The sequence below is a fragment of the Carassius gibelio genome, chromosome A1 (genome assembly GCF_023724105.1).
Source record: "Carassius gibelio isolate Cgi1373 ecotype wild population from Czech Republic chromosome A1, carGib1.2-hapl.c, whole genome shotgun sequence".
Lineage (NCBI taxonomy): Eukaryota > Metazoa > Chordata > Actinopteri > Cypriniformes > Cyprinidae > Carassius > Carassius gibelio.
Window position 1 is genome coordinate 29,415,718 of NC_068371.1, and position 19,494 is coordinate 29,435,211.

Genomic DNA, 19,494 nt, shown 5'->3' on the forward strand with positions numbered 1-19,494 from the left:
AGAAACACACCTGCTTTCATCACTGATAATAACAGGAAATGTGTCTTGAACAACAAATTAGCATATTATAATCATGTGACACTGAAGACTGGGGTAATGACTGCTAGAAATTAAGCTCTGTCATCGCAGGAATCATTTACATTTTAAAATATATTAAAACAAGAAATAGTTTCTTTAAATTGTAATATTTCACAATATTCATGTTGTTTTTACTGTATTTTTGACCAAATAAATGCAGCCCCGGTGAGCATACGTGTCTTTTGAACAATTGTACCTATATTTATAATATACTTGTTCTGAAATCAGTGTGAATGTTCACTTGTTCAATCAGTGTGAATAAGTGAAACAATAAAAGTGACATTTACTTTACCAAATCAATACTGAATGCAGAGCACTGCTCCAGTAATTTCAGTTCAAGACCCTTAATGTAGGGCATATGTGAGGACATATGCAGCTCATACCTTTACTTAAGCATAAACAGCATTATTTGACAGATGAACTATGTGACTGTTTATACCATGCAAGCTGGTTTAGTCAGTACCGCTTTGGTATTCAAAATACAAAAAAAAAAAAGCCTTTCTGCCATGTTGGCACATAGTAATCATTTTACACATTACAGAAAGGCTTTAGAGAGGCCTGACTTTCTCTAATAGTTTTTTTAAGTCTCTCCCTCTACGGGTGGAGGTTAGAGAGAGACAGCTGTTCTTGTGTCCCTGTTAATCTAGTAGAGATGCTCTTGAAGAGGCATGGCCCTAGTGATCCAGGGCGAGTTGCTGATCCTAGAGAAAGGGATTCATGATATGTGTATGTGTGGAATGACAAGAAGGTGGAATAGCATGTCAGACTCACAAAGGACCACGCTTAGTTGATTCCACCCCATATATAACCCTTCATCCCATCTCCATCATAAAAAAGTATCTCGCTTTAGGACTAACATACTGTATGTGAACATGTGAACAAAAAAAAACACACATATAAATCAAACCACTGACAGTGCTAAAACAAGACCTTGGGGAATCTCACTGACTCCCATCTAATATTGTCATAGACCTCAGTAAATGCACACTACACACACATTAACCTCAGAGGATCATGTATTCATGGGTTTTAGGTCAGCTCAGCTTCAGTTCAGCCAATTCTCCTTCACACACACACACACACACACACACACACCAGTATAGTAGAATTAGGTCACTTCAATTGAATTCAGTCTCAACTCTACAAACTACATAAAAAATAATAAAAAATAAAACCTGAATAAGGGGTGAAAACTGTTAGGAAATTAATGAATCTGGTTCCGATTCAGATTCCAATTAATGACTTAACAAATGATTCCATTAACAATTCTATAAAAACTTAAACCGATCCCTTCCCCTTCAATAATTGGTCACATACACCATATTTAATAATGTATTGTAACAAATACAGAGTTTGCATGTTCTTTAAAATATGACTATACTTAAAAAAAAAATAATATATATATATAAGTACTGTTTAGTAAAAAACTGAATATGTATTTTTCACTACATGTTGCTATATACGAGCTTTTTGAGCAACCAATCAGTAAATAGGCTGAATTTATTTGCAGATCAGTGAATAAATCAAAAAATGCTCCAAATGGTGATCTCTCACTGAGCAAATTGCTGTTCTATTTTATTCAAGCTGTATAGATTGGGTCTGTTAGTTAAAACACAAGGTTGCTTTCTCGTTTGGTTGCCTGAGTGTTTGATCTGTTAACAAATCTCAGGCCAGTATGGTCTTTAAAGGTGCCGGATTCAGATTCCATCCTAAGCTCCTGTAACCAAAATGATGTACCTAGATTAGTGAAAAAAGTCACCCCATAACATTCACAAATGCAGCACCTGTGCCATTATACACTATATTGTTCTGCAGAGAGGGTGACAGTTACAATAATAGCTTTTTTGAAGTTTCTAATATAGGCTACAGCTCCTTGAATTATCATTTTGAAATGCTCAATGTTCATTGATCATCTGATATATCTTACACAAAACATGCAACTCTTTTTACAGCAATCTCTGTTTTGATTGGCATTACACAATATCTGACTCAGTAAGCACAGTTCTACAGTTTATACAAGTTTAAAAGTGCAGGGTTGCACTGGAATGTTTATGCCAGAACAATCATAGTCAAAAGTTTGGCCCTGCGAACCAATTACATATTGTTATTTAACATTATTTATTACAAAATCAATTTCACCTGTTTTTATATTATGTGTATTTTCAGGCTCCACTTTCTTGGGTGATGCTCATGACCCGTCCAGCCCTGGCTCACCCTCTGCCTCACCCCTTTCACCCTCAGGCCTGTGCAATGGAAGTCCAGAGCCCAGTCTCAATGAACGTGGCTGTTCTGCTACCTTCTGCAGCTCCACTGAAGGTCTGCATGTCTTTTCATACATGTATTGTATTTTAGGATTTCCTGGAAAAACAAATTCTGCATACTTTTTATTTTAAGTAGTATTTGTCATTTATTAGCACGAAATGAAGATAATTTAAAGATTTTATTATAAAAATGGCACTGTATTTTTTCACTGTAGCTTTCTTATGGCTTTAGAAGACTTGGAATATTGTGCACAATTCATATAGACCATTTTTATGGTACTGCTGCATCATTTGTTGCCTTAAAGCCTTATGGGATCTACTTGTCATCCTCTGTCACAGGAACAACACCCAACTCACCCATCATTCTCCCTAAATCCCCCACTTTCCCATCTGCCTCAGGCTCATGGCCGGATGAGTGTTCTATCTGCTATGAAAACACAGTGGACACCGTAATCTACGCCTGCGGACACATGTGTCTCTGCTACACCTGCGGTCTCCGCCTCAAAAAAATGGCCAACGCTAGCTGTCCTATCTGTAGGAGAGCTATCAAAGACATTATTAAGACCTACCGGAGCACTTAGGGGGGGCCCTAACTCCCCAAACCCCAAGTCTCATAGGGCCATAAGGATATCTAATAGATCTCTGTTTCAAGAGAGGGTTGGTGTCACAGTTCAGGGATTTGCTCTGGCAATGCATTGGTCTCTGTTCCCATGGCGCTGACGTTATTAACCCTTGAACCTTCAAGGCTCAGGCATCCATTCACAAAGGTATTTCATGTATTTCATGCTCAAGTCTCTGTTGCTATGGTAACCAGTGATGTTGCTGCTTTTTAGAAGCATCCGGCTTTTCAACTGACGACATAAAAAAATCATAGACAGTATCTCATCGAATTCAGGACATTTCAGGTGACACCGGAGATAATCAAAGTTGCACATCTCCCATTTCTTCTTACCTTCTCTGTGAGCCATAATAGACTCTCATTAATAGCATAGCTGCATATTCTTTAAAGCTGGATTCATAATAAATAGAGGGTGTTACAGTCCGTTTTTTTTTTCTTCTGCTGTCCTCTCTAGTCAAACCAGCTAAGGCACTTTCACCATTGAAATTCATACAAAAACGTCTCAGTGTTTCACAATTTTTGTCTGTGCTTGGCTGAGACAGAAATACAGATAATAAGGAACAGTGCTTTTCATACCCCACTATTTCATTCTAATTGTGTAACTGACAGCTTGCATAATTACATGCTCTCAACTGAGTTCATATAAAGGTCTTTGTGCATTGATGACTATTTGATCATGTGTTTAGTAATGTAATATGAAGCTTTGGCAGGTAGTAGGTGAAGTCAGCTAATGGTCCACTATAATTTCGCTTATGCGTGCGTTCTAAAAGCAGGACCTTGTGGTAGTATTAAAGAGATATAATTCGTTAAAACAATACACAGGAATGATTAACCAATGTTACGTGGTAGATATACACATATACAGTTATATAACAACTCATTTAAAGAACATTAATATTGGATATCGTAATTGATCCAATGGTGCTGAGTAATGAAATCGTTACAGAGAAGTGCGGTTAAATAGTGCACCTCAACTCAAGACCCTAAAACATGTTGGCCTAATCAAACCTTGATTTACTGTGAACTTGTTCTTGACTGTTGATCGGAACATGCACACTCTGGGTTTTATGTGAAAACAATTGCAGTGTTGCCATGGAGAGCGAAATCTAGAAAGAAGGAAAACAGCCTTGAGGCATTAACCAATGAAAGAGTCATTTGTGCTGAGAGGACATTTGATTTGCCCATTTAATCCATATTTCTCCCAGCTCCCCACCGCCGACAGCTTCTGTAGGCCAAAAATGGTGTGTACAGGGATAATAGTGAGTGCAGGCCACTGATGAAATAGCAAATTGATTCAAATGGAATATGTTTGAAAAAATGCTGGCTCAGTGTTCCTGTCGGTGCTGAGAAGGAAAAAAAAGCAGGGTCAAAAAGATTATCAATTTCTTTTTGACTGCGTCCAAAATGCTTCTCAAATTTATATAAGGACAATTTAAGGTATAGATAGTCCTGTAACTGTAAAACAAAGTTGAATGGATGTTCTAGGAGACAGGACAATTGAGAGGTGGACTACATCGCTCATCTCACGGAGAGATTGATAAAGTTAATATAGCTTTATATTGTGAAGGTGAAATGCATAGATGAATGTCACAAAGCCATATATAGTCATATTTCAGCTCAAAAATAAAATAAATACATAAATACAGCAATTGCATTTTGTTTTCATGACAATTAAACATTTAATATTTGCATTGACATTATTCATAAAAGTTAAGCAAATATTCCCTCAAAAAAAAAGTCCATTGAGATGTGTAGTCTGCATACTAAAAAAATAATAATGATAATAATAATAATAATAATAATAATGGTATATAGTCGAAATTGTGTTTAGAGCAGTATGTATAGTACCTTTAATTTAATAATAATAATAATAACAATAATAATAATAATAATAATGATGTCAATGAATGGCCGGAGCAGGTTTGATTCTTGGTTCTAGTTCCCCTACAAACGTCACTTCAATATCCCACACAATCTATGATCCACATCAACAGCTGGAAAAGTCTCAGTTTTATTTTTAAAAAAGATTACGTTGTACAATTTACGGGAAATAAGCAAAAGTTGACATGATTATGTGCATTTGTGTGTGCGCGTGGATGTTAAAGCGGCTCAAAAGCAATTTCAGTGAACTACAATGGACTGCAGGCTAATATTGTTCATTATTAGCCAGTTAGCTTGTGTAAAGCAATCGTGATGACTGGCGCTTAAATTCATGCTGCTATTAGTATTAGCCAGCTCTCCTTCAGGCAATGCTAACACCATGTCGAGAAAATGTCCTGTCACTCTTGATCAGTTCAGATTTACTCTATTGTTTGGAGTGGTGATTCACTTTTGAATGTTAATTTATGTTAATTAGAGAAACCTATTAGAATAACTGTATCTGAGGTGTTGCTATAGCTTTGTCTTTGTTTTTACCTATTTTTTTATTATTATTATTATTATTGGACCGAAAAGTATGATTGTACAGTTTGCTTGTCAGTCCTCTGTGGTTTACACGGAAGTGTATTTCTTGAATTTTGTGCTGGTTTTCTTTTACCCAACACTCTGAACTGAGCAGTACGTCCATCAGGGGCTTCGCAGGAAACAATCCGAACCAGCTTTTATATGGAACGATTGTGAACTCTCCCTTTGATATCAGGTGTTTTATGATTGGCAACATATTTTTGTGCTGAGGTGTCTATTTATGGTTGTTCTATCAAACTGAGCTTGCTAAAAGTTCCTGCAATTCAGAAAATGTCCTTAAACCCAATATTTGTGTTTAGAGCTTTCATTAAGATTTTTGAAAGACAAAGTGATCCAAGTTTTTCATATAAAAAAACTCTTTGCACTTTTTCTGTAAATTTCAGTCACTTTAAAAGATCATAAAAATTCCCCCAAATGTATTTTTATTTTTACAGTTTTTTTAATGTATGAGTTTTTCATTGTGTTTCTGTCCTTAACCGATGGATTCACTTTTGATTGTTGTCGACCCTGTAAAGTACTTTATTTATGAACCGCGTGTAGAGTGCGATGTGTGAATCAGATGTCATTTAGTTTATTTAGCTTTCCTGTTTCTGAATTATTTTGAATCAAAGCTCTAGATATAATGAAAACAGCCATATTCACACGCTGGCCAATAATTTTGTTTCAGGACAAAAATTTGTTTTGATGTTTTGTGAAGAAACCACAAACAGGATCAGGGATTGCATAAATTATCAGCCCAACCATACATAATTACAATTTCAATGTTGATCAAATCAGAATATTTTTTAAACTGTGGTCACATTTTTTTTTTATCTTAATGTATATACAGTATACAGGTTTCAAAAAATGATCGGAATTGCTTTTCCTCATTCTTGTAATTATTGTTTCCACTTTCCAGCGTGCTTTGTTCACTCATTACTCACAGCGGGACCAATCTAATATTGAATTTAAAAGGTATGATTCCTATTTCCCAGGGTTCATTCAAGGGCTGTTAATTGAATCATTGATTCATAGAGTCCATGAGGTCAGTAGTGATTTAGTCACGAGAAATGTCTCAGCTTATTGTGGCATTTAGTTTTTGACTCAAATCCATGTTCATATTTGTTTTCTTCTTTAAGTCTGTGATCAGTTTATGAAGCTTTGTTATGTCTGAGTCAGATATGACTGTCAATAAACTTTGCAGATGCGTTTCAGCAAATGGTGTGTCTACTGTGCTCTCTTTGTTCAAATTTTAATATTTATGACATTTTATCAACTGTTCTTCAATTGCATTTCATTTTACATCTCTATAACTTAAGTCCAACAATTTAAAACGGTGAGAAATGCTTGAACTGATCCTCATATAAAGTGATCACTAACTCACTGCATCTGACCAAGAACCAATTAAAAATGAAGTCTAAAATATACAGTATAAACCTTGATGGCAACCTGACCCTGAACCTGAAAATTAAGGTGGACTGTAACAGGAGCACTTGACATGCCTGAGATCAGAGGTGTGCAGATGAAGGATGAAAGATGTCTTTGATGCTGTGCTCTAGAGCTGAGAGAAGAATGAAGACCTCCCCTCATAGTCTGGGGTACATGTTTCCAAGACCAACTAGTCGCGACTACCAACTGTGAACACACTGTTTCAATCTAGATTTAGTCATTTGACATGTTGGTTCAAGCCTGTTTAAGGCTGCCCTCTAGTGGACAAAATTACTTTCTCATGCTCTTATTTTTTTCTAATCAAATCTATCCTTCATGTGACGGTGATGTCAGCGTTCTCAAACAGTTAGAAATGACTGACTTCATTCTTCGCATATTACAACTCTACCTTAAAAGCTGCACAAAATATTTGTATATTATGTTATGACACTGTAGTCATCTTTACTGACAGTCAGTGTACAGCTTTATCTCTAAACATTTGTACACTGGTAAAAATATTTATACGTTTAAAGAAAAAAAAAATACGTAGTTTTGCTCACCCTCGAGTCGATGATTTTCAGAATATCGCTTTTAAAACAAAGTATTTTTGTGTAGTGAGTAAATATGAGTTGTTATACACTGAAAATATTCCGTTGACCACGCTGTCAAATTTTCTTCCCGCCAGAGTATATTCAAATATGGCGCGTCTAGATAAGTCACGTGAAATGCGAGAACCAATGGGGTTTGAGGTCTTAAATTTCTTACATTAATAAAACCTATGACCTTGGCAAGTGGTGTAGGGATGATGTATTTTTGTTAGGCCAAAACTCTGAAATGAATTAGCGTAGCACTTCGGGTTCTGTCCCGAATTTTTTTTTTTTTTTTTCATTAAATGCCTGACATCAGGCTCAGATATTTTCATTCACATTTATTCAACAATATAAAAATACACCATTAATACCCCATTGTATGTGTTTTTTTAAGCTTTTTCTTGTCTTGAAAAAGGCGAGTGGCTAAATGGGGCTAAAGAGGTTGTTGATATTAAACATCATCAAATGGAATACAGGAAAACTTGTCCGCTTTCACAGTTTCATAATTGCTCTCTTGCAAACTATTGTATTTCAAACTTTCAGGGAATGTTTTTTTGGAACAAGAGTTGTTGGAAGCTTAGTGATGATGGTGATGTTGAAGTCATATGACCATGGAGTAGTTCGTTAGCTTGTGTTTACCTTTTTACTTCTGGCAATTGTTTTTAGGCTTCAGGATTAATAGCTGTGTTCAGTCGTAAAGATTATATAATGAAGACAACATCTAAAAATAATAAACTTTTCTTCGTGACAGAGCTTTTTTTCGGCTTCAGTCCAAAAGCCAATTAAACCAGGCTGACTCTAATTTCCAGGCTGGCCTAAAAGTACATTACCATTGTAGTGGTCTATTGCACAAATTCATCCATCGATACATATATTCGATCCATTTTTCCACTCATGTTGTTGTAGTCAACTTGGTACTACATACATACATAAGCAAAGCCCATACAAATTTACTGCAGCAATAGTAAGGGTTATGTTAACATGCTAGCCGAGCATTAACCTTTAGACAGTAATAACCTACAGTAGGCTACACCACTGTCATATTACCTCATCACATACTGTATGTCTAGTTATCCTCTTAGAAATTAATATGGTTATTTATTAATAATTATTCATTTAAAAAAATTATGAAGTTTTATCCAAACATCTTGGCATTCCACTTAAAGTCAAAACAAGGATACAATCACTGTAACTATACTTCCAGTTCATACTATTAATTAGAGGCCAAGCATTGTGCACTGCACTGTGGGATATATTTTACTCCAGTGTTTTATACACAATTTTGCAAATGTCATTTAGATAATCCATGCCATGCAAACAGAAAATATGTTGCATACTGCAAAAATAGTAAAAGTAGTATGTTAGTATGCGGTTTCAAAAATGCATGAAGATTATTTATTTAGTGTTTGTATTTATGTATTTAGAACTAGCAATCGTTGCTCCATCGTGTTCAACTGAAAAAGACAAATGGGGTGTTGGATTTAGAGACACGATCCTTAAATCCTTGACTGTCTAACACCTGACTCCTAAAATCTCTGCATATAAATCTATGAAAGATGAATGTTCTCTGGTTAATGTAGACCAAAGCATGACAGTAAGATATAAGAACAAGGAGGATACATTTTATTGTTTTTTCCTTTAGGACAATGCAAGATACAATGTAAACATAAAAAGGTACAAAAACAATATGTAAAATAAAAAAACAAAACAAAACAAAAAACACACAAAACAAAAATGCTGAAAATTAAAAGCCGAAGCTATAGAGCTGAAGCGGCCGACAAAATGTAGATTTTGGCTGAGCGTTGAATACTATCATTGAAAGGCTATCATACTATCATTTCTTATGACAAGAGGGGTTTGAAAATTTTCCTTACATCCAATGGTCTGTAACAAAATAACATTGTGGCACATTAATGTAGGCATCTTCACTTCCTGTCTGAGAATTCAATTTTGCTTGACAAATCACTTGAGCAGTACATTGATTAAAAAGTATTTTTTTGAAATAATAATGAAGAGTTCAAAGGCTGTTCACGTGCTGTTTTTGTGTCTGTTAATTAAGTGGAGAAGAATGGTAATTAGTGCAGACAGCCAAGCAGAGACAGGGACAGAAAACAGCAAGAGATCAGACGTCCGCAGCATGTTCCCTTTCTGCACTTGTTCGCATCAAAGTGAACACATAAACACACCCTGCTGCCTCACACCAAACACTGATGCATCTGATCAAAAAATGCTAATTAACACAGAGAAAGAGAAATAAAACCTTCCAAACTCCTTTCAAGCACTTCATACATCACAGCGAGTACACATACATTCCCTAACATATCCCAGGTATTCCAAGCCTTTAAAATGACATCCGAAACAATCAAACGTACATTCTTTCAACTTTTGTTATACACCAACATGACATATAGACGCTTCAGTAAATCAAGCCAATCACTGACGCAGGAATCTCAAATGATTCCTCTTATCAATCTATCGCGTCATCTGATCTGAGTTTTGAGAAACAATGGCCTTCGGAGACAAGGTTTCCCGTTTGAATTCAGTTGCAGCCAGTTTTCCAACAGACATAACAAGTGTGTTTCTAGAACACTGAGCCTCACTAGTGCTATTATGACAATGCAGTGCCACTGTGACATCATAATGAGCTGCTGCTAGCGGGAAGCTTCTCTGAAGTGCTAATTATCGTAAAAAGCCTCGCTTTTCTTTCCACAGGGAACACTTCTTCGTGCCCATTAGAGCAGTTTTATCATGTCTAGCTTTACCTGACTGGATTCCCTTCTATTCCAGCATCATAAACAAACATTCCCTCTGTTAACCTTCTCTTTCCACCATTTAATAACTACTGTTCACAAACCATCGCAGAATACACCAAACAAACAGGAAAAATACACCCACAATCCATTCTTCTATTCCAATTCTGGAGTTTAAGGGATGTTCCAGGTTCAATATTAAGTGTTGTATACTTTGAAAACCAATCTGAAAACTAACTATATAAAAAAAAAATTTACAATGTGGTTTTACCCCATTGATGCTTACAATTAAGGGTGGATCTCAATGCTTTTGTTCTCTGAAATTTGTACATTTCAGTATGAATCACATTGTATGAATTCATGAAGGTGGACCTTTGTGCTGACTTATTTTTCTTACAACTGTACGTTTCGGTACAAATCATACAAATGCATGGATCTTCGAATTGATGGTGAAACAAAAACGTCCTTTTTTTTCTTTCTAAAAACATGTTTCTGCCCTAATGACATTCATGCAAAATCACTATACCTCATAAAAATAGTTACATTTTCTCAAGAGATTGGTTGGGTTGAAATTATTTTCAACACCATGTCACAGAACCTGAAACATTCCTGTAATATATCCAATATATTCTCAAAAAAAATCTGAAATCTCAAAGGGAAACTGCATCCCAAAATGAAAATTTTGTCATTATTCACTTACCCCCATGTCGTCCCAAATTCCTCTCCTCTGTGTCTCTCCAAATCAGCGTAGTGCCATTTTGTCGAATCTGAGGTGTACGCAGCCGCAGCACAAGGATACGTTTTTTATGTGTATTTACTCTTTGGTTTGAAAGCAAACAATGCATTGGTTTTTTTGGATTTGAAACAACAGTGAATAATGACAAAATGTTCATTTTTGTGTGGAGTAACCCTTTAATATCGTAATGTGATCATATAAAAGGTAAACAGAAAAGAAAACACAACATTAAGCAAGAAACTATAGCAAACCTACACCTTAGAGGGCCTGTTAAATAAGGAAAGGTGAAGACATTTCAACTCTCATAAAAAAGCTTCTCTTTATCAAAAACTCAAAGGCAGTCACACATAACCCACCTCATTTTTAACCAAAGTTAAATTCTCCACTCTTACGTTCAAACTCCCAGTAAAAGCATTTCAATTCAAAGGCGTAAGCTCAGATATTGAATTCAGACAGGAAGAGAAGCAAATATATGCAGTCCACATTATTTTATGAAGGTGTAAAAAGGTGTGTAAAGTTAAACCAACGCTATCTCACGGCCAATTCGTACGTATTTTATGAGGTGGCTTATTCGTACGAATTTGTACGACCTCACTCGTACGATTTTATATGATTTCTCTAAACCCCAGTGACGGTTAGGTTTAGGGGCAGGGTTAGGTGTAGGTCATTTGTACAAATTCATACGAATTGTGCAACTCGTAAAATACGTACGATTTGGCAACAATCATATGAATTTGTACAAGTGTGGTCGTACAAATTCTTACGAATAAGCCACCTCGTGAAAAATGTACGTGAGATCGGGTTGGTTAAACCTGGATTTTAAGAATAGACTAAACAAAATTGAAAAAGAAATCCAACAATGATACATTATGTAAGTCGATTGGGATTTAGGATAAAGCTTGTCATGGTGATAGAGGAAGCGAATGTGGAGAAGTTGGCAGTGTGGTGCTGTGCTCATATAGCTGTTGATGGATTTGCCCCAAAATCTCAAATTTGTGATTTGACATGCTGAACTGACAAATGCCTCAGAGAATTAGATATACCCATGCTTCCCTATTATTTCCATACTTATTCACCATGGGCTTGTGAGGTCACTCACAGGTTTTACTAAGTAAAAAAAAAAAAAGAGTATGAAAGCAGAAAAAGAGTTATGGTTGGCTGGTAGACTGAAGGTTTCCATCTATCAGGGCGTTTTAAAATTGAGCATACCATATTTGAACACACATTGATATATTCTGAATTGGAGAAAAAAAAACAACGTTTTCTTTAATACAATGGTTCTTAACTGGTGAGATGCCTGTTTTTGTATTGCACATTTCCTAATTCCATCTGAGTAATGTCAACAGTGAAAAGGAGAAAGAATAGGAAAAAAAACAACAACTGTAAAACGCAATACTGTTCCTGAAAAAAAAAAACATTAAAATTTAAATAAATAAAGAACACATAAACAAAACTAGCAGATACACAAGTAACATAAGATAAGAACTATTTTGACTCTTAACAGTTCCTTTGTAAATTGTATAGGCGCAAATGAAGAAAGAGCAAAGTGTTATTGGAGCTTAGCAACATCCATCACAAGCGCTGCGTTTGTAGTGAGTCAACACATTTCTGTAATGCCATCGTCAAAAAGAAAGTTACAACTGCGAGTGCAATGGCTTCATTTTCATTTTCAAATGTAAAAGCTCAAAACAAAATCACCCAAATTAGAACTTTGAAATCCCATTATTGCTGTTTTTTTATGCTATACATTTAAATGAAACACTCAGTCCAGTCACAATTAGGGATCCACATATACTATATAACTATAGAGCCCTGCTGTTTTTAATTATAAAGTGTTATGTCATTTGATCGTTCCCATTTTACTGCAGGCTTTTAATTTGAAGAACTGATTGATTTTTATTCAGATTTCTTTTTTGTAGCATCTATTTAATTTTATGGGAGAGATATGATGATGTTAAAATTTTATAAAATAATATTTTTTTTAAATAATCTGGCATTATATGTGGATCAATAACGAGAAAGGAAGTGTCCACAGTTGTTAAAGGTGCAGCAATCAGCTTGGTTGAAAATGCATTTCAGATTTAAAAATTTAGGTGAAAATATGTTTCCACAGGGTGGAGATATGATCACAAAATTTAAATTTTGAAAAAAAATCTACTTCCAATTTTATTAAAGTAGGAGACACTATTCATCTGCCCTAATTAATAGAAGCCATAAAAGACAAAACAAAAAAAGCACAGAATAGCAGTAGCCAATTACTACAGAACTACCAAAAGTTTCAAGTTTCAAGTGAGCGTCAAATGCCAATAAAATGGCATCTTATCAAAACAGTATTAATTATTTTTTTAAAACATAACAAATTATAAATACAACAAAAAATAACTTATGTGCTGATTAATTACACTGCATCTTTGAACCAGTGCATTAAAAAAGCTAAAATGCATTGATTTACAACAAATGAACGACTTCATTCATCATTATTGTCCGTGTGTGATCACACAACAACCAACAAACAAGACAAAATAAACTATTTTCTGCTTAATAGAATATAACTGCAATCTAGCAGGTAATTGATGTTTTAACTGTTAAAAGTACTGTCCAGCAGAAAACCAAATCAAATAAAAGTAGTAGTAAACTCAATTAAGAGCTCCCACTATTCATTAGAAAAATATTTCAGCAGTCTTGAACATCAGCTGTTTAATGCTGTTGTTAATGAATAGTATTTGATCGAGTAAGGGGGATGTAATCATTCTGAGCTCAGATATCTATAAAGAAGAGAATGAAAGATTGGACCATGGACTAAGATAAAGTTGGTGAACCTATTTTAATATCTTTGCCAACAGAAAATCAAACATAGTAGTTTACACTGATTCAATACTGCCCAGCAATATCGTTATGTAGCATATTGCATATTAATGTGCTTTTCTTTGGGTTAAAAAAAAAAATCAAGTGCGTCCAGATATAACAATTAAATATACTTTGTTCTCAGTTCTGAAACCTCGTTTAAGTTTTGCTGAATACACTGTATTTATTTGTACCCATAAAATAAATACTAACTCTAAAACAAACTTGCAATTGTGTCTGTAATGGTGCGTTCAAGTCATCTCGTATAGATCGTATTTACGAGTTGAATGCACATGAACGCCACCACAATATCGTAAATACCAGTGAGGAGCTCGGGATTTTCTTTAAGCCCCGATCTGTACGAGTTGGGGGCGTGTCAGTGATTAACATGGCGGAATATACAATACTTAAAGGTATTTAGCTGTGATATTGTCAGGCGTTTTTCTAGTTACAGCGCAGTAAATTAATCGACGATGCATAATATGATGGCATTATAATATAACAATGCAAATTGTAACAATAAAGTTGGCAGTGGCTTAATAAAATAATTTAAAACATTAAAAAACGAAGTATACCTAATGCACATTTCTTTGTTCTTCATTTTCTACAACAAGAGTTTAAGAACATTGCTGTATTTTTGTGTTTTTAATTAAGAGAAATGTACTCCGCCATCTTGCTCCGACCAAAGTGACTTGAACGCACATGCCGTCATAAGCACGACTTCCCACCTCGTGCGTACGAACTTCCCAGGAGGACTTGAATGCACCATAATTCTTCTTTGGTGAGATCACATTTTGGGCTCAATGTTATGTCACTACTTCCCTGGGATAAAATGCTGAACAAAACAAAAGATTTTCCAGTCCTGATTTCTTGAATTAACAGATTTAGCACACACAGCAGCAATATCTAATCTCCTGTCCTCTGAAGCCATCTACCCTCCCATATAAACATGCACCTTTTAAACTAAACTTACTAATTAAGTGGGCATGAGGTGATCTATGCATGTAGCTTTCACAGACTATTTTCTTTTAACATGTTTTATTCATTTTGGCCTGTGCATATTTAAAGAATGGGAAACACAAATGATGACCAGCAACTGATCAGGACAGGATGTGACTCAGTTTTGATGTGTTATGATGTTACAAGAAAGCAGAAATACATCTCTAAGGAAGATATACTGTAACAAAAATCAACTCAAAAAAAAAAAAAAAAAAACGACAATCAAAGTTATGCTTTGCTTCTTTGAGTGCACTCAATGTGAATACAACAATTGATGTTGGTTCTTTGTTTAAAATGTTTTTTACAGGAATTTCTTGTGCTTCCGATTGGATTTGCACTTTTTGTTATGCACCTATGATGAAATTATCCCTTTCTCTCATTAATGTTGTAACAAAAATATGTTTGTTGCTCTCTGTACTTGTAGGCCTATGGCACTAAGTTGAAATTTGGTATTTTCATTGCTTCACTGGCATTTGACCCATTCCTCTTAACATTTAGTGAAAGATGTACGAAGGCACCAATTTGGCATAAAGTTATGGCAGGTATTTTGCTTAACATTCACCTGCATTACTCTAGTTTGAATGTAAACTCCTTTCTAAAAGGCTCTGTCTGTCTCGTTTCAAACCAAAAGTCCTTCAGTCAGTTCGTCTTTTTACATTTTGATTACAATTGTGCATGTTTAAAACATTTTTGGGGAATTACTTTTTTCTCTCCAGGTAGTTAGATGGTACCCAGCCTTTACGTCCCTGTAAGCCATCGAGAGCCTGGCAGTACCACCATCCATTTGGATTCTTATCCAAAACTTCAAGACTAGTGCCCTCTGAGAAACCCATGGTCTCTTCGTCGCCACGGTAGTCAGCAATAGATACGTAAACCTCTCGAAGGTTGTTGTGAATGAGGTGCGTCTTCTCGATGGGCTTGGGTCTTACTGTAGAGATTGGAATTCCGTTTCTCTGGGCAGTCAGGGGACTTGAACTTCCGGCGGGTACTGTAATGGTGGTCCCAGACCTGACCCGTACATCGGTCACCGGCTGCGGTCGAACAGTATTGAAGGAGGAGTTTCGCCTTACGCCGCCTGTGGACCTCAAGTGGTCGCCTGCGCCCAGTGATTCATTTCTTCTCAAAGACCCTGTGTGGATGTTGGTGTCCTTCAGAGGCTGTGGTGGAGACACAAACACTGACTGCGGTCGCACTGCTGCCTGACGAACACCGTTACGCATCCGTACGCCTGAACCGTTCAGCATTGGGTTTGGTTTGCTAAAACCCCCTGGTGGTTTGGATGGGATTGGTGGACTAGGGTTGCTCATACTCCTCATGTTCTGCTGGTTTAGGTTATTGAGTGCCTGAACACGTTGCTCATTTTTCTCGAGGCTGTTGGACTTGTTGGTGCTACTAAGATCAACAAGAGGACCATTAGGGGATTCTTGTACACCAACGTTATGGGTACGCTTGACTGGCTCCAAATAGAAAGTAGGTGCCCAACCCTCATCATCGCCCCAACGGATATACCACCATCCACTTTCCTGCTTCTCCAGTACCTCAACCTCCACACCAGCTGGGAAGCTGACCTCTGACTCTTGGGCTCGTTCATAGGCATCTGTGGTCCTGTAGAGCACACTTTCATGGTCAGATTCCCCACCTCGGCTACCTTTGGAATAGGCGCTGGAGAGATCGGAGGTACTTCTTGAGGAGACAGAATCCTCAGAGGAGACAACGGAAGCAGTCTCGGAATCTTCACCACCTCGTACTGCACGGAGTGCACCTTGCCGAAGACTCCCGGTGGGGCGAAGCTGGCGGCGTAGGCTGCTGATGTCCATTCTTTCAGGACTTTGGGATTCTGATTTTGTAAGCAGAGGTTTGGGTCGAACCACTGGTTTGGGCCTGGCTAAGGGACTTTGACCAACCCGAATCTCTACATCTTTTCGCATGACAGGCTCTCTTTTGGGATTGCGTCCTGATTCATCTGATGATGACTTGGAGGTGTGTCTCTCAGCACGGCCAAGAGAGTGACTCCGGCTTAGATCCGGCGATACCTTCCGGAGGGGCTTCCCTCCTCCAGAGGAGGACCCGAAGGGTTTACGACCCAATGTGAGACTCCTTGGGGTATCTGAATCGCGACCACTGGCAAAGTCATCAGAGGAAAACCTAAATCCTTCATTTTCATAAATCACCTCTTCCTTATTGACATTCTCCAATGAGTTTCTTTTCCTCAAGGGGGAAGTCATCACTTTTAGTAAAGGCGAGGCTTTACCAGCCTGTGCAATCCTTTCAGCAGCTGCTGGATTGCTTTTAATTACAAACTTACGAGGCTCTGTTTTCGGGGAATTATTTGTTTTTTGTTTTGGAGGATTGCTTTCCAGATCGGAGTCAAAACCAATGGCAGGAACATCATATTCCGGCTCCTCATAGACACGCTGAGTGGGGGATTCTGGAGCTTTGGAGGCAGAGCTAGCCAGAGAAGATGATTCCTCTGAGTCTGGTTTCTTGACTGGTGGAGCAGGGGGTGGAACTTTAGGGCGGGTAAGTGTGCTGGTTCGCCGGCTCAGGTTGGGCTTCTTGCGTTTATCGATAAAGGAACATGGTGCCCAGCCCTCCATATCCCCGATCTGGACATACCACCAACCACTAGAATTCTTCTCTATGACCTGAAGACCACATATTACATGTTTATATAATACAAAGGCATATATTTATTACAAAGTGGGTTTCAACCAACTAAGACCACAAATGAAAATGCATATCTTACACTAAATGTGACAAAATTGTTTGAATTTTTTAATAAAAACAAAAAAAAAAGTTTTCATTAAGGTTGAAATAAATAAATACTATAGTCAATGTAGTCTGAAACGTTTTGACTCCGCTGTGTATTTCTACCTTTTCATATTTTTATTAGTCAAAAGATGTTCATGTTAATTTTTATTTTTTTAAATAAAATAATCATTTATTATAGTATGGATAAATCTGCCTTACATCAGCCTTTTGTCCTCCATGGAAGCTGATGCCATCTGAGATACTGGATTGAAACTCTGCTATGGTGTAGTACTCTGCTTCCACTGTAGGGGCCTCTGGAGGTTTGGGTAACTGGAATGCCTTAAGTATTGAAGAGAAAAGACAGTTCTGTCTAATAAGTAAAAGCTGCTCTCTATGAATTTGAAATAATTGTAAAAGAATTTGGTCTGCTTAACTTACCAGATTTGTATCTCTTCGAGGAGGAGGTTTATGTCTGAGGTTTGGAGATCCTGCCAGTTGAATACAAAACGTTATTAACTGTCTCTCAGCTCAATACAGCAAATATTACTGTATCGTAATCAAATTAGGAGAGTTCACAGTTTTCCTTTCGCCAACAAATGCTTTGTAGTTTCTAAAAAACTGGATCCAAACTAGATTACAGTGCCATCAGTAAACCTCATTATGAACGATAAGTTTAGAGACATGTTCCAAAACACTCAAGCATGCGTTCACAACAAGCATATTTTTAGAAAGAGATTTTTTTTTTTTTGAAGGAAATATTGTATGGAGTGTGTTCTGGTTATGAAGTAGTGAGAATATTAAGCAATAGCCAATAAGAAAACTTTTTTAGTTTTTCAGGTTTTTAGCACAAAGTGCCATGCATACAACATAAACTGCAGTCACATCAGTCACTGCGAGGTTTGACCAAAACCAGGATTTCTGGGGATTGTGTGGCGTCTGCTAAGAACCTGTTAAGGTGGAATAATAGTGTGTGCATTGTAGCATCCACAACAAAAAAAATTTACAAGAATGAAAGTCATGTAACGTGAGCAGTACAGCACTATGAGATTTCTTTCAGCTGTACTGTGTAGTGTTGGCATTAGACAAATAAATAAGTAAACACAAGAACAAACAAATAGCAAGCAAACAGCAGTTGATTCGCTGAATGCTGAGCAACAGAGACAGTGATGTGTCACTATCAAGGTACACAACACCCAGACAAAATGTTAGGAAACATTAATTTACCACAAAGAAATGTTACCTATGGCATCAAATCCTGTGTGCAAAAATAACAGGAAAATAAGGCTATATAATCATAACATAATATAGAAAAAAATGATCATATTCAGTTTGCAGTATTTTTTTTTTTTTTTTTGGTTAAAAAATAATATAATAAAATTGTACTATAATTACTACAGAAACTCAGGTGTTTGTTTTTTTAATTTTTTTAAGTGATTTAACATGAATAAATACTTTGAGTTACAGTGTATTCTGAACATGTGAGTGCAGTATAAATCTAGTTAAACATGTCATAACCCTACTGTTTTCTCACCTATCTCAACTCTGTGTGGTGCCACCCGGGCTATGGCAGGTGACCCCGACTCTGCCCTGCTCTTGTTCTCCTGTAGGGCGGCGCTAGATCCAGAGTTCATTCCCAAACCAGCGACCACTGTGGGTGCCACTCCAGCCTCTGGGGCATGTGTGATTGGTAAACTGATTTCACTTTTGGAGATGTGGCGCTCAGGGCTGATGGCCTCTCCGTCAGTTTGAATGTCCTTCTCGCTTACAGCCCTCTTACTGAGGAGGTTACTGATCTCCATTATGTTTCCGATAATCTCCACAGGGCCTGTCAGCGTCTTCTTCCTTGGGGAAAGGTCATCTTTCAGTTTTTTAAGGTATGAGGCTGGGGCCCAGCCCTCTTTACCCTGATACCTGCAACACATTAGTAGAAGTATTATCTTTCCAGTCAGGGAAATAAATAATAAGAACTATTCAAGTATATCACTCCATGCATTAA

The 19,494-nt window shown here is 36.8% G+C and overlaps 2 protein-coding genes across 5 annotated transcripts in view; one reads left to right on the top strand and one right to left on the bottom strand.

Annotated features, from left to right (window-relative positions):
• LOC128017754 (E3 ubiquitin-protein ligase NEURL1) overlaps positions 1-6,619 on the top strand; it is a 47,681-nt gene extending 41,062 nt beyond the window's left edge. For both annotated transcript variants that reach the window (XM_052603248.1, XM_052603257.1), the window contains exons 5-6: positions 2,245-2,394; positions 2,679-6,619. In XM_052603248.1, coding sequence (XP_052459208.1) covers positions 2,245-2,394; positions 2,679-2,920 — 392 coding nt within the window. In that variant the 3' untranslated portion in view covers positions 2,921-6,619. The remainder of the gene's footprint in view (positions 1-2,244; positions 2,395-2,678) is intronic.
• A 2,401-nt stretch (positions 6,620-9,020) lies between these two features.
• LOC128017739 (SH3 and PX domain-containing protein 2A) overlaps positions 9,021-19,494 on the bottom strand; it is a 92,858-nt gene continuing 82,384 nt past the window's right edge. For all 3 annotated transcript variants that reach the window (XM_052603217.1, XM_052603233.1, XM_052603226.1), the window contains 4 exons: positions 19,030-19,409; positions 17,937-17,986; positions 17,718-17,837; positions 9,021-17,392 (listed from right to left, as the gene is read on the bottom strand). In XM_052603217.1, coding sequence (XP_052459177.1) covers positions 15,446-17,392; positions 17,718-17,837; positions 17,937-17,986; positions 19,030-19,409 — 2,497 coding nt within the window. In that variant the 3' untranslated portion in view covers positions 9,021-15,445. The remainder of the gene's footprint in view (positions 17,393-17,717; positions 17,838-17,936; positions 17,987-19,029; positions 19,410-19,494) is intronic.